Source organism: Zygosaccharomyces rouxii (assembly GCF_000026365.1).
Source record: "Zygosaccharomyces rouxii strain CBS732 chromosome E complete sequence".
Lineage (NCBI taxonomy): Eukaryota > Fungi > Ascomycota > Saccharomycetes > Saccharomycetales > Saccharomycetaceae > Zygosaccharomyces > Zygosaccharomyces rouxii.
Window position 1 is genome coordinate 589,715 of NC_012994.1, and position 14,889 is coordinate 604,603.

The 14,889-nt window shown below is 39.4% G+C and overlaps 9 protein-coding genes across 9 annotated transcripts; 4 read left to right on the forward strand and 5 right to left on the reverse strand.

Annotated features, from left to right (window-relative positions):
• Window positions 1-79: 79 nt before the first annotated feature.
• Window positions 80-1,591, forward strand: ZYRO0E07568g (cation diffusion facilitator family transporter; the record flags this gene model as incomplete). The annotated part of the gene is made up of 1 exon (XM_002499208.1): window positions 80-1,591. One exon carries the CDS (start codon window positions 80-82, stop codon window positions 1,589-1,591), a length of 1,512 nt encoding a protein of 503 aa, XP_002499253.1.
• A 55-nt stretch (window positions 1,592-1,646) lies between these two features.
• On the reverse strand, window positions 1,647-2,087 carry CHP1 (ribosome-associated Tef1p biogenesis chaperone CHP1; the record flags this gene model as incomplete). Its single annotated transcript, XM_002499209.1, has 1 exon — window positions 1,647-2,087. One exon carries the CDS (start codon window positions 2,085-2,087, stop codon window positions 1,647-1,649), a length of 441 nt encoding a protein of 146 aa, XP_002499254.1.
• Window positions 2,088-2,772: 685 nt separating this feature from the next.
• On the forward strand, window positions 2,773-3,645 carry FPY1 (flavin adenine dinucleotide pyrophosphatase; the record flags this gene model as incomplete). The annotated part of the gene is made up of 1 exon (XM_002499210.1): window positions 2,773-3,645. One exon carries the CDS (start codon window positions 2,773-2,775, stop codon window positions 3,643-3,645), a length of 873 nt encoding a protein of 290 aa, XP_002499255.1.
• Window positions 3,646-3,780: 135 nt separating this feature from the next.
• Window positions 3,781-7,311, reverse strand: NEW1 (New1p; the record flags this gene model as incomplete). The annotated part of the gene is made up of 1 exon (XM_002499211.1): window positions 3,781-7,311. One exon carries the CDS (start codon window positions 7,309-7,311, stop codon window positions 3,781-3,783), a length of 3,531 nt encoding a protein of 1,176 aa, XP_002499256.1.
• Window positions 7,312-8,230: 919 nt separating this feature from the next.
• On the forward strand, window positions 8,231-10,222 carry SPT21 (Spt21p; the record flags this gene model as incomplete). Its single annotated transcript, XM_002499212.1, has 1 exon — window positions 8,231-10,222. One exon carries the CDS (start codon window positions 8,231-8,233, stop codon window positions 10,220-10,222), a length of 1,992 nt encoding a protein of 663 aa, XP_002499257.1.
• A 276-nt stretch (window positions 10,223-10,498) lies between these two features.
• Window positions 10,499-11,527, forward strand: ALG5 (dolichyl-phosphate beta-glucosyltransferase; the record flags this gene model as incomplete). The annotated part of the gene is made up of 1 exon (XM_002499213.1): window positions 10,499-11,527. The coding sequence occupies one exon, from the start codon at window positions 10,499-10,501 to the stop codon at window positions 11,525-11,527; it is 1,029 nt and encodes a 342-aa protein (XP_002499258.1).
• A 54-nt stretch (window positions 11,528-11,581) lies between these two features.
• On the reverse strand, window positions 11,582-12,862 carry CET1 (polynucleotide 5'-phosphatase; the record flags this gene model as incomplete). Its single annotated transcript, XM_002499214.1, has 1 exon — window positions 11,582-12,862. The coding sequence occupies one exon, from the start codon at window positions 12,860-12,862 to the stop codon at window positions 11,582-11,584; it is 1,281 nt and encodes a 426-aa protein (XP_002499259.1).
• A 346-nt stretch (window positions 12,863-13,208) lies between these two features.
• ZYRO0E07722g (uncharacterized protein) lies at window positions 13,209-13,595 on the reverse strand (the record flags this gene model as incomplete). Its single annotated transcript, XM_002499215.1, has 1 exon — window positions 13,209-13,595. One exon carries the CDS (start codon window positions 13,593-13,595, stop codon window positions 13,209-13,211), a length of 387 nt encoding a protein of 128 aa, XP_002499260.1.
• Window positions 13,596-14,215: 620 nt separating this feature from the next.
• ZYRO0E07744g (Hsp20/alpha crystallin family protein) lies at window positions 14,216-14,827 on the reverse strand (the record flags this gene model as incomplete). The annotated part of the gene is made up of 1 exon (XM_002499216.1): window positions 14,216-14,827. The coding sequence occupies one exon, from the start codon at window positions 14,825-14,827 to the stop codon at window positions 14,216-14,218; it is 612 nt and encodes a 203-aa protein (XP_002499261.1).
• Window positions 14,828-14,889: the final 62 nt, after the last annotated feature.

Consider the following 14,889-nt stretch of genomic DNA (forward strand, 5'->3'; position numbering starts at 1 on the left):
CCTCAACCTTTAGTCTATTAATCGTACTACCTCTCCTCCATTCAATTACTGAAGCTGATCATTTGTGAAGGAAAAAACGATGTTAAGAATTAGTAACATCCGGGGATCTGTATTGCAGTTTGTTGGAAGTCAAAGACCACCTTCCTCAATTCGAATTCGATTACATAATGTGGCTGCTTTCCATTCTAGTGCTCAATTGAAGAATACTGCATCTAATGATAAGCAACGAGAAGAATTGGTTGAAAAGCAATTAGAAAAGAATCCAAATTTCCATCACGATCTAGGTTTGGATTCTCATGGACACGATCATATACATTTACGTTTGTCAGAAACAGAAGAAAATGATCAAATGACTCTAGGTTCTATGCCACATCGAAGAGCGCAAAAAAACACTGCTCACCACCATGGTCATTCGCATGCAAATGTATCTCTAAACCCCCTGTTAGTTCTCAACAAGGACCAGATGAGGAATAATCCGGGTGTTAGAATTACTTGGATTGGTCTAGCCATTAACGTTGGATTGGCCTTGGGGAAATTCGCTGGTGGTATTGCATTCCATTCGCAGGCATTGGTGGCAGATTCCGTACACGCGGTTAGTGATATGGTTTCTGATCTTTTAACACTTTTCTCTGTGACGCTAGCAGATAATAGGTCTACCAAGGATTATCCCTTTGGTTATGGTAAGATTGAAACTGTTGGTTCTCTCGCGGTCTCCGCCATTTTAACAACAGCAGGTCTGTCAATTGGTTGGAGTTCCCTATGTGCCATTGTAGGTCCTATTGTTCCTCAAAGTATATTGGAAACCTTAGGACATTTCGTAGGTCACGGCCATGGCCATTCTCATTCAGTGGCAAATGAAGTGACCAATGTGAACGCTGCATGGATAGCTGCAGGTTCCATTGCCGTTAAGGAATGGATTTTCCAGGCGACTAAGAAAATTGCTGTTCAATCTAATTCCAACGTTCTAATGTCTAATGCATGGCACCATCGTGTGGATTCCTTGACTTCATTAGTAGCCTTAGTTACTATTTCTGGTGGTCATTTCTTGGGTTTACAATCTCTAGATGCTGTTGGTGGACTAATAGTTTCTGGTCTCGTCATCAAAGCTGGTGGTGAAGGTATGGTTGGTGCCGTGAAAGAACTATGTGATCAATCTTTATCACCCGAGGATGCAAGATATGTGGAGGTCAAACTGGCCTTAGAGGAAGCATTATCGAAATTGATTTCAAATAACAATGCTGGTAGGCCGTACGGTATCAAATTTTTGACCATCCTACCTTCAGGTCCAAATTTAACCGCCATGAGTACGTTGGAAGTTCCCTTACAGAAATGGGGGAATGTTTTAGGTATTAGAGAATTCGAAGTCGTCACTGATCACATACGTTGTGTGCTTTACAAGAATCTACCACGGTTGAAATATTTGAATATAGAATTCGTGGAAGAGGAACAAGAATTGACTCAAGATGAATTAGATAGAATGGCTAAACCCCAGACTGAACTTCCTGAATTAGAGCATAAATCTGATGGATCTAGACAAGGCCACACTCATTCACATTTTGGCATGGGAGCCGGTCACACTCACAATCACTGATATTATGTTTTATAAGTGAATAGTTTACATCCTTTCAAGTATACATATTTGCATTTTATTTTTTGGCAGCGGCCCAGTCGTTCAAACCATGCTTGTTTCTTGCAATTTCGAAAGCGTAGAATTGTATTCTAACTACGAAACAAGTGGAAAATTGACCATATTCTTGTGTAGAATCAGTTCTCAACAATGTACCAAAGTTGTAATCTTCGATGGTTTTTTCATAAAGGGCACAGAATTTTCTCCATCTATCCTTAGCTGTTTTGTTCTTAATATCTTGTTCGCTAAACTTTTTCAATTTTTCAACGTCTCTAAATTCTGGGAAATGTTCCATAAAAGTATTGTAGATTTCATCATCGTATCTGGTTAAACGTAGTCTTGAACCAGGAACTTTTGTCAATAGATTCCAATAAGTTTCTGCCTGTTCCACCGCTACGACGGCAAACTGCTTTTCGATATCTTCTAAGTTTTCAGCCTCGTTGGCATTGAAAGTGGACATCTTGGTAAGATAATTGGGGGTTGTTGAATATGGAGATGGGAGAGAGGACTGTGTAGGACTATTGAACTGTCGACAGTTCTAATGCGATGAGCTCAATAGTCTTGTTGAAAAATTTCATATAATATTTCGTATCTGACGATATGCATATACCACGTGACATATTCGTCTGTAGTGATATATAGTAGTCATGTGCTTTTCACGTGTAATCGTGTGTCGTGATCCATGTAGCATTTTGCATCAAAATGGTTCTGATCCATCGGATTATCGATGACTTCAACTATTGGCACAGTACTTAGTCTCTTGGTGGAACCATTGTGTGTCCACTACAGGTCTTGTTATCATAACAATTCTAATGCTCATGCAGGAATTGCACTATTCGATGTAATTTTCACGGTTGCCCTTGGATCGGAGTTTCTCGAAGGTGATCAACTCATTCATGCACCTCCATCGAATTTCTTGCAGGGATGCACTCCTAAGTAACTCTAAATATGTCAATATCCTAAGGGATTCTTACTTCGTTGGCCAGCATTGTCCAATTGCTCACGTAATAGTCCGACACTTTGTCTCGAAATTAAAGTTTCCTCGTGACGGAGCAATTATCATTGTAACCTGATGGGAAGGGTGTCACAGTTCTTCTTATTCTCGAAGAATACGACATGCATGAATATATTTACAACTATAAACGATGCAGAGGTTCATAAGACCATTATCACAAGCAACCAAACTCTTTGATATGCCTAAAGTTAGTGCTGCTTGTATGATTATTGGAGATGAAGTGTTAAATGGTAAGATTATCGATACCAATTCAAGATTCTTCGCTAGATACTGTTGGGATAACGGTATATCATTACGTGAAATAGTTACTGTTGGCGATGATGAATCTCAAATCGTGGAAAGTTTACAGCATTTGACAAAGAAATATCAGTTAGTCGTTACCAGTGGAGGTATCGGACCAACTCATGATGATATTACATATGAATCCATAGCGAAGACTTTCCAATTGCCTGTTAAACTGGACCCAGAATTACAAAGAAGAATGCAAAAATTGTCTAACCCTGAATCCCATTTAAGTGATCAAGCATTAAATGATTTTTATCGGATGGCTACTGTACCTTTTGGACCACAAGTTAAGAATTACTACGTAGACGATAAATTATGGGTGCCTATCTGTTCAGTGGATCATAAAGTTTATATACTACCAGGTATACCACAGCTGTTCAAGAGAATGATTGAAGGATTTACACCACAGTTCAAAGAAATTTACGGTTTGAAAGAAGATACTCGAGAATACGTTAGGTTTTTCGTAAAGACACCATTTACCGAATCGCAAATATCATATTTCTTGAGAAAGTTACAGGAGGAAGCCGCTCAGGTTTCCGAAGATATTAAGATTGGATCATATCCACATTTCGGTATGGGATTTAATACTATAAGCATATTGGGTACAAAGGATAACGAGGACTACTTGAAAAACTTATCTGATAAGACTATAAAGGAATTAAAAGGTGAACCCATTGCGGCAGAATTGGAAGAAAAATACTCAAATTTACAAAATTGAATTATGTTTGCTAATCCTCTTTTTATAACATCATACACAGTACAACAAAAGAAGGGCTCTATCAGACCTCTATAGTTTTCTAGGAACTAATGTACAAAATTTGTTTTGTATTTCTCTATTCTTGAGAAATTGTATCTACTCATCTTCACCTTCACTCTCATCATCGGAGTTCTTTGGCTTTGGTGTGCCCTTAGGGGAAGACAACCATTCGATGTAACGCAGACGACGACGTTCTGCTTGAAGTTTCTTCTCGTTTCTTGTCAATCTCTTAACCTTCTTCTTAACCTTGATGTTTGCTGGAGAATCGTCATCAGTAACGGAAGGAGAGGCCTTGACTGGCTTTAAGCCCACAGCTTCAGCGTTACCACCATCTTCAAATTTGGTTTGATCCACTTGAGCAACACCCTTTTGAGTCAATTTACCATTTTCTACGATCCATTGTTCAGGACATAGAGCACTAACGAATTCACTGTTGTGAGAAATCATCACAACACCACCCTTCCAGTCACGGATGGCAACTGCCATAGCACCTAACGCATCTCTATCCAGATAGTTAGTAGGTTCATCCAACACCAACAAGTGAGGGTTGTTCCACATTGCACCTGCAATAACGACTTTAACCAATTGACCACCTGACAAAGAACCCAAGGGGGTGTGGTTGGCAATTTCAGAATCCAATCCAACACCTTCAAAATGTTTTGTAATCACAGAAGGAATTAATTCACGGTAACCCAAACCTTCTCTAGATGCTTCGAAGTCATCGAATTTTTGGACCAATTTACCGAAACCTTCTTCAACCAATCTTTCCCTTGAAACCCATGAGTTGTACTTAGGCTTCCATAGTTTCCATTTAATTTCATATTGGAAAGATCTCTTCAACTTTTGTCTACCTACAATGGCTTCAATGGTTCTTGCAGAAAAACCGTCACCGATATCAATTTCTTTCTTTAGGATTTCCTTCTCCTCTTCAGAGACCTTTCTGGATTCTTTCAAAAGAACTTCACGATCCTCACCAAATTGGTATCTCCATTGCAAATACTGGTTGGCGGTTTTCTCCTTGTGTTCGTTAACGTGTTGCAAGGCATGTTGAGCAATATAACCAATACGCAAGTTAGGGTGCTTTTGCACTTCACCCTCTTGAGGAACCAATTCACCAGTCAAAATCTTGATCAAAGTGGATTTACCAGCACCGTTAGGACCCAAAACAGCCACACGAGAGGAAAGAGACAAAGCACAGCTTGCATCGTTAAGGGATGGGTTAGGTGCACCAGGGTAGGTGAAAGTGACGTGACTCATCTTGGCAACCGCTCTTGTGTTAGATTTCACACCGGTCAAGATACCTGGAGGTGGGAAACGCATTTGAGAGTTACTATCGGATAAGGTGTAGTAAGCCTTAGCTTCAGGTTTTTGTTCCACGAACTTGGCCAAGTTACCCTTGTAGTAAGCCAGTTTCTTATTTTCATAATGGACAATATCAGTACAAACAGCATCCAAAAATCTAGAATCGTGGGAAACAATCAAGGAAGTAATTTCGGTGTGGTCCAACAAGTAGTCTTCTAACCATTTCACATTGGCTGTATCCAAATGGTTAGTAGGTTCGTCCAATAGTAAAATATCAGCCTTTTGCAACATAGCTCTAGCCAATTCTAATTTCATCTTCCAACCACCGGAAAGAGATCCCACGGTTTGAACCCTTTTACTTTCATCGAAACCAACTTCAGCAAGTGCATTGGCAATCTCTTCACGAGAGGTTTGCTGCAACTGTTCATCAAGTGCAATGAAAGAAACCAAATCTAAGTCACCTTCTTCACCTTGCAATTTGTGTTCCACAAAACAAGTACGCAAAGTGTTCTTGTCAGGGAAACCTTCTAACTGGCCATTGGCGATAGATCTCATCAATGTGGATTTACCAGCACCATTTCTACCACATAAACCGTAACGGTGACCCTTCAGTAAACGCAAAGTAGTTTTGTTCAACAACATTCTAGAACCATAGGCCAATGAGAAATCAGTATTGACGATCTCAACACCTTCACTCTCATCGTACTGAGTCTTCTCCTGGTGGAAGATAGCTCTCAGGTCATTGATGAAGTTAGCTACAATGGCTTCCTCGTTGATTTCACCAAAAACCGAAATCAAAAATTCTTGTAGTCTCTTCCAATCGTTAACATTAGCATCCACGGTGAGCAGTTCGGCCAAATATTGAATGGTTTTTTCGTCTTGTAAAAAGATTTGTAGAAGTCTATCGTTGATGGACAGCTTGGGTAATCTTTTCAACAAAAAGTCTTTACCTTCGGAGGTAGCAATTCTACCTGGGAAGTAGTCAGCAGTGTTTGGTTCTTCGTCCTCTTTCAAGACTTGGAGAGCCTTACCTGCAAGTTCACGAACTTCAGGCAATGATGCAGTGTCTACCACTTTTTGGACACCTGGCAACAGTTGTGGAATGAAACTTTCAATTTCTATACGGTTGTTGACTAATCTGGTCAAATTTTCTACCACAATAACTGTTTGTCTCAACTGCTCTTGAGAAGATGATGATAGGGTCAAAGATCTGTTCAAGATAGGGACTAGAAGTGACAATGCTGGTTCGGTAACTTCTGCAACAAAAGTCACACTTGAAAGTGCTCTAACACATTGAGGCACTTTACTTGGATCCTGTAGAGTGTCAGCGATCAGTTTGTAACGTGGAGCTAAATCTAAATTGTCCAAAATGGAAACATAGTTGAGCAAAGTCTCGTAACCTCTCTTTGCTAGTTCAGGTTTGAAGTCTGTGGCCACATCGGTTAGTATTGGCACTGTTTGTTTGAAAGTCAATTCTAAAAGATCGTTGGGGGAATCCTCTCTTATTCTATCGATAATACCCAATGCTGCCAATTTACTTTGCCATTTAGCACCTGATGCCAAATACTCTAAAATCCTTGGTAAGACTGAACTGGTCAAGGCTTCCAATGGGAAAATATTCACCAATGAATCCATTGATTGCTGTGCAGCTCTTTTGACCGTGTTTTCTTTGTCTGCCACTGCATCTAGAGCAAAATCGAAAAATGGCAATAGGTAAGCCTCCTGAGGATGTTTATCGTGGAAGTGTTGGGCTAATTTGCCGATCAGAAGCATAGCGGATTCTTTAACCAATGCTGGGTTTTTCTGTTTAGCAAACTTTGTTAGTACATCTGGAATAGACCAAGTCTCAAGATCTTTAGCAGAGGCACCATCTTTATTGAATTCTTCAATGACAATATCTAATTTTTTCTTACAATCAGCTATGGTCTTACATTGAGGAATTTGTTCCAAAGCAGCAGAAACTGGACTCACCTGTAGGTTGGCCATGTTATCATTTAAAGAGGTTAAAGAAGTAGTAGATGCACTTGGAGTTGGTGTCTTACTTTGATCTGGCGTCACTGCTGACTGCTGGTACTGGTAATCGTTGTAGCCGCCGCGATAATTCTGAGAGCCATAGTTTTGAGAGTTGTTGTAACTTTGGTTGTAATAGTTATTACTGTTCTGGTTGTTATAACTAGGTCCCTTGTTGGTATTGTTGTAAGAACGCTGCTGTTGGTAGTTATTAGCATTCTTGAAATAACCACCGTATGGCGAAGGAACGTAGCCTGGTTCCGGAGCCTGGTCTTCGAGGAACTCGCTCAAATCAGCGAACTTCTTAGGAGGCATCGTTGACGTTTATGTTTATTTGAGCTTTAGTGCTATCAGTGGTAGTAGTGATGAGATGAGATGAGATGAGATATGCAAAGGTGCATCTTAACTATAGCTGTATGAACTAAACTGATAGAATACAAAAAAAAAAAATTTTTCATGGAACCCAGGACCCATACATTATCAACATTCACGTGTACATTTCGTTTGTTAAAATTTCATCAGTTTCTTACAAATAGCCGCCATTGTCAGTTGCCATATCCTAGCTAAGCTCACGATAACATCTTTACTTGTTTTCTCCTTTTTTGTTTCTTTCTTCTGAGTGGCAAGAAGAAGTTCAACTTGTTTTTTCCTCCAGCCGCTCATAAAAAAAAGTTAGCCGCCAAACCCTCCGTGAAAAGCGATGGTGCTGTACACTATTAAGTACTGTTAGACGCTAGCGGTAGATCTTCCCCTGAATAGCAGCTAGTTGTGCTGGCTAGTTTTCATTGCATGTCGCAACTCTATTCCCTCCAATCTCTGTACCCTTTCGAGATTAATTAGTACGCCTAAGAGGTGGCCACTTCAAGCTTTTGCGAATGCTGGTGTTCGTTACTATTCTCAATTGAGTAATATGATGCCCAACATACGTGAAAGGATAATATCACGTCCGCTTGGATTGAATTTTGCTCGAAACGCCTAATAGAACTGAAGGTGACGCGTAAACGCGTATTTGTTTCGTGACGCGTTTTTTTGAATTAGAGATGAGCTTGGTAGGAATAACCTAAAAAGAAGATTGACAAGAAGCATTGGCCTGTTGATGGGATTCTTTAAAAGGGCAAGGCTTTGGGCGTTAGCGTTTGTATCCTGGGCGAACTTCTCAATTGTAAATTTATTCCCCTACGCTCAATTTCACCCTATTACTGCTATCTTTTACTGAGAAGTTCTGCTAGACAGGATGGCAGATATATCTAAAATGACATTAAAGATACTCTACACACTGGATAATGGGTCCAGTGGAACTTATTTGGCCAGGTCCAAGACACCACAACAGGTACGTGTAGCCAGTATACCGAACCTCAACTCCCCCAACGATGGTGAAATGGGTATGGGATTAAGAATTGGAGCTGTTGATTTATCACTAGTTTTGAAAGAAATTTATTTAAATTCGCCGGAGCTACTCAATGGCAGCATGGCAAAAATGGGATTCGATTACAATCTCTACTACAAGGATATATGCGAAGCTGATGAGCCATTGGTCAGTTTGGGTCTGTTGTCTCAAATACGGCAGAAATTGAATAATAGAAGACAGCATCAAATTGAGGAAGAAATTGAGGAGGACGATGCGACCATAGTGATCGGTAGGGTTTGTTCCAATTTCCAAGCGCTTTTAAAGAAAAGTTACAGTAATGCCAGTAAAGATGGTTCTGATACTGATTCAGTTATACCTGAGACTCTGGAATTAAAATTGAGCTTAATCAAAGTTGTTCATCCTAAAAATGCGAGGAAAAATGTACCGTCAATGCCAAATTTTCCATCAAAAGTTATACGGCCTGCTAAGCCAACGAAAAGACCAACAAATCCAACGCCTGCACCCAAGGCTGGAAGAACCCAGTCGCTACCAATTTGGAATATGGAAACCAAGGACTCGAATGGTTCAGTGAATTCCATTGCTCGTAAGATTTACCTGGCTGATAGAAAGACAGAATTGGAACAGATGAACGAACCTCCTCACAATCCATTAGCATACCAAGTGAGTGCACTACAGCAGGATAATACTGTTCAAAGGACAAAATTAGATACTTCAGTGAGCCGTAGATTTGAATCACTTGCCAATAAGAAGAAAAAACCCCAGCAACAGCAACAGCACCAATCGAAGAAAGCACCTAATGCAAAGAAATCGCATGCGGCTCCCAAGGCCCGTCGTTGTAATACCATGGCGGCAATCCCTACACCATCCGATGAATCGAAATCATTAGCCAAGAAGCACGAGAAATTGGGAACTGATGCAGGTTCTTTGAACGACGTTGTCCAAGAAATGTTAGCTGGTCCTGATGATACGCTACCAGTAGTAAATGATGATAAGGAAAATTTCCCCCCACCACCACCACCGGTGGAGAACAGTGATGAAGCGCAGGGAGGCATAGATTTAGACCTGCTAGATTTCTCAGAACTTGGTGAAATGGATTGGTTTCAAAATTTTGATCCATTTAATTCACCTTCTTTGGTGCCGGCTGCTAATAATGGTGAACCAGTGAAAAATACAACACCCAGGGATCAAAATACTGGTAATACTATGACAATTGGTGATGAGGAAGTCGCTGATGTCGAGGAGGACCCCTGTGATAAAATTGGTGTTACTAGTGACATCGATCGTACTTCCCCCATCGATACTTTATCCATGCCCTTGATGGAATTGAACCAACAACCACATGCTAAGTTAATCACATGCCAGGAACAATTGAAGCGCCTACCGCTAATAGGACCAAAACACAGTAGTAGCGGTAACGTAACGGGTGACAGTAAGAAGGACAACAGGGCTGGGAGTGACACTAGTAAGCAGAGCAAGAGCAAAGACGACGAAATTGATGACGATCAGACATCTATCGTTGGCAGCTATTCCACACCAGTACAAGAGGACCGTCCAAAGAAACGTGAAAAATCTCAACTAGTGGTAGAAAACTCATCACCAATTCCCAAGAGAAGTTACGCGGATGATGATGATTGTGACGAAAAGGTACCTTCCTATAAGAAGCAACGTACAATTCCATCCTCTCCTACGACAATGTTCAACTATCAAGATGAAGCATCGAGTCAAGTTGATGATGATGATGAGAATAACGATTTATTTTCATCGTTCGTCAACGGTTCGAGGCCATCGAACCAAGATGAAATGAACGATACTCCGGCTACACAGTACCAAAATCAGTCGAGCGACAACATAAAATAATGAGTAAACCTTCCGGCCATGGCATTGCATTCCACGATAATATTGATAAAATATTCGTTGTATAAATATTATTTAAAATTCTGCATTTCTTTATGAAAAATTTCTCACGTGACTCGGCGGTTTTTCTTGGATGGCTAACATCTTCGAATCTCAACCCACTAAAAGGACAACAAAGCTTTACAAACATTGAATGAAAAGTGTCAAGTTTGCATTTTAACTTGATAGAACTGCGTCTGTGTTATGTTGCTGCACTGAGCTCATTGATAAATTTTAACTATGGCATTCAATGATTTCAAGCAATTGCAAAATGTGGATCTCAAGGGATTTTTGACTACAGCTGCTATAGGTCTAATTGTATCAGGTTACTTAATCATCTACCTACTCTCTCATACACCAAGATTACCCTTTGATGAAGAATTAGAATATCAAACCATTGATGGTAAAGGTGGTTTAGTTAAAAAAAGATTGCCAAACGTTTGTCGAGGAGATAGCAATAAGAATAAGAGTAATAATGATAATAATGATGAAGACATTCTCTTGTCAGTGGTAGTTCCTAGCTACAATGAAACTAAGCGAATATCACATATGCTTGCAGATGCAATCGCGGTCTTACAGAAGGAAATGGCCCATAGGTGGGAAATTATTATTGTGGATGATGGTTCCAAGGATGGCACGTCAGAATACTGTCTAAACTTATCTGAAAAAGTTTTCCAGCTGCAAGAGGGTCAATTAAGAGTCGTTAAACTGAGTCAAAATCGTGGTAAAGGTGGCGCCGTTAGACATGGTCTTTTGCACATCAGGGGCAAATACGGGCTCTTCGCCGATGCGGATGGCGCTAGTCAATTTAATGATGTCAGCAAATTAATTGAAAGTATAAAGCAATTGGAAGGTCCTCAAGGTAAACCTGCAGTCGCGATCGGATCTCGTTCTCATATGGTTAACACAGATGCCGTGGTTAAAAGATCGTTCATTCGTAACTTGCTAATGTACGGATTGCATACTTTGGTATTTGTATTTGGTATTAGGTCCATCAAAGATACTCAATGCGGCTTTAAGCTGTTTAATAGAAGTGCAATTGAAAGCATTTTCCCCTATCTACATACTGAAGGTTGGATATTTGATGTTGAAATCCTTATGCTAGCGCTAAGGAAAAAAATACCGATTTCAGAAGTTGCCATTTCGTGGCATGAGGTTGATGGTTCTAAAATGGATTTAGCTCGTGATAGTATTAACATGGCCAAGGATTTGGTTGTTATAAGAATGGCATACATCTTACGCATCTATAGAGATGATAAGGAGTGTTAATTGTATAATACAACGCATCTTTTTTTTTCTTTTATTTTACATCTTTGTGTCTTTCTACATACCTTTCTTCTGTCCTTCAAAGATACCATATGAGATTGACGACATTTTCCTTCTAATCAAAGTACCATTATTGAGGAAAGTCCTTATTAGTGAAGCGTACATGTTGCTGTCCGTTGCAATGTTATCGAACGAATTCAGCAATGCCGCGGTGTTAATTTCTAATTCTACTTCAAAAGTGTTATTACTAGTGTCTCTACCCTTTGGACCTTTTGTTAATCTTTCCACATCGGTAACGTCAATTCTAGTACAGGAGTCGTTATGGATGTAAGAGACTCTTGTCTTTGTACGTGCACTCATTGGAGTTTGGTCCTTATACTTCTCAGGTGGTTCATTTTCAGGTACTGGAATTTCCAAATTAATTGATAATTTCATATCATATGAATCCTTGGGTGAAAAAATGAGTAAACTACTAACTTTACGTTTTTCGATAAATTGTGCGACTCTACCCGTTTTCAAATCCGTACTCATTCTCAAAAACCGGGGTCGTTGTGTAGCAACACCGACTCTGTAAAGCGAATCTGTCGTTTGTGATTCAATAACGCTAAATTTACCGCTATTTTCATTTAATTCGCTTACACCATGAATATATTTCTTCAGTTCTTCAAACACCGCTTGATCAACATTTGGGGTCATTCTACCATCGTCTGTATAGATTGCTTGGGTAGATACGGGCGGGCTAATTCTATCTGGTGATTTCGCATCTATTATAACCCCGTATTTTAATTCCATTTCGACCATTGGTCTCAAGTCCGGTGGGATGGAAAAAATCGTTGCATAAACCCAATCTTGTACCGACTTAGTCAAATCATCATCTGGTATTATACTTAAAAATGAAGTGTCAATTTTGAAATCTTTCGTATCTATACTTTGTAAAGCCTTCACTGTTGGTTTCCATTTTTGTGCCCAGATTGGTGTGTTCTTATATTTGTTGGGTTTGGAAGTAGCTGCAATTTCGTTTAAAACTCTTAAATCCTGTTTAATATTGTTCTTTTTGGACTGTAAGGATGCCTTCTCATCGAAAATCGTATTCACAGATGAAGAAGCGTTGGAATCCCTTCCTGACTGTTCCTGTTTGTCGTAGTCAAAATTCATCTCCGTATTAAAATCAACGCCACCACCTTTCCCTTCACCATCATCAGTATCTGTCTCATCACTATTATTCTCAACAATTGAATCGTCTGCCGTTTTTCTCACTTTATGAGCATCATCATCGTGGTTTACAAGATCATCCAGTGATAATGCCCTCTTAGGAACTGGTTTCTGGTCCTGACTCATCTTCTCGAAGTGCTAATGGCGCCATATAATCCTTATTATTAAGGAATACTGGTTAAAATTGACTAACCATTGATACTTCTCTTCACCATTGGGCTTAATTCCATAATGGAAAATCGCGAAGTACGTCGCATCGCATACATAACTGCAATAGATAGTAATAGTAATAGTAAAAACAATAATTCATATTCCTGATAATACAAAATATATATGAACCCAACCAAAGATGCCAGTATTTTTATTAACTTATTCGTTGATGTTTTTTTTTTTCTTTGTTGTTATCTTAATCCTTATCTTATTCGTATATCCTTCGTTAAACTCAAATGCCCTTGCCTGCCCTTATTCCTTATCACTGGCCGTGGGTTCCTGGGTTAAAACTTTCAGATGTATATGGGTTGAATTTTGGTCTTGTACTTAGAGTAATTTGGGCTTGTAGCTGATATTCTCTGAACTGCTCAGCCAAAAACATATCCATTCTTTCGCAGGTTACCTGCTCTTGAGCAGATAACAATGAACGAGGGCAATAGAAAAGGTCATCTTCAAAAGACTTGCACATATCACTTTTATACCTTAGGGTATCAGATTCAACACTACTACCACTGCTACCAGAAAGTAGTGGTGAGTTAAACTGTGGTGGGCTTACCGGTATCTGCTGCTGTGCTTGGCCCTGTGGTTGACCATCCATCATTTTACGGCCAACTGTAAAATTGTTCATAGTCATATAATCTGTTTGCATCTTGGTAGTATTGTAATCGTTCTAATAAATAGTTTCTTCGGGTATTTGGGTTGTTTCTCTTTAATAATGTAGTTCTCGAAACCATGTACCTTTAATGTTATGGTTTTTCGCAATCGTCAACAAAGGGGAGCTTTATTGCTCATGTTATCGCACAATATCGCTCCATACGGCGCGACAGGTTAATGTGTCGTCGAATATTAAGCTGAAAAAGAGAGTAGTAATGAGAGTTTTTGGTAGTTAGAGAGCTTTGAAGATAGCTGAAAAATTATTAGGAATTTTTGTGGGTTTTTTCTGAGTTTTTTCGACGATATTCCAGGTTTCTATGGAAGTTTCTCGAAATTTCAAGAATTTTAGGACAATTGGCGGGATAAGAAAACTTTGAGTAGTTGTGGAGTTGCACAGTATATAATGTCCACATATCAAAAATTTCTGGGTATTTTTTTTACCTTCAGATGGTATCTTATGTTTTTTGCATCTTGGTGCTTTAAGTAGGTTGCGCACACTGTTACGACAAGCATACTAACTTTGCCGACAAAACGTTAATTTTTAACAAATTATCATAATTCACTTAGACCGATTCTATTTACATTACTATTACTATTATATATCTAGTTCTTGAATCACTCGTCTCCAGCCACTTCAATTTTGCGAACGTTATCCTTTTTCGATTGCTTCAGTTTGGGTATGCGTAGACTCAAGACACCGTTCTTGTAATTTGCATTGATCTCTTCAGCGTTGACACCAGGATTCTCTGGTAGAGTAATTACACGCTTAAATTGGCCTGATACGACTTCTTTAACTTTAACGTTGTCTCTATTGTGTTCTGTGACAGTAGAAGGCACTTCACCACTGACGACGATCTCATTGCCATCCTTATGGTACTCTAAATTAATATTCTTACTATCATCCACACCAGGGATAGTAATACGAGCCTCGTAATTTTCTTCATGGTCAAATAGATCTACCGGTGGAACTATGTTGGTGGGACCTAAATCGAAATCAGACAACGACCAATCGTCATCAAACCACTTATTCAACCTCGTTGACAACAGACGTTGATTGTTATTCCTATGAGGTCTCTTTTGAATCTTGCCAGAGTCATTCTCTCTACCAGATGTCAATTGACGTCTTGAAGGATAATCTCTGTCTCTAGAATATCCCAAAATATTGTGGACGTTCTCCACTTCGTTGTTAATGTTGTCGAAAAAATCAAAAAATGGTGTACTGAACATTTTATCTGGCTCTTCTCTATATTCTGTGGTTTGCAATACCGTTTGGATTATCTTATCCTTGT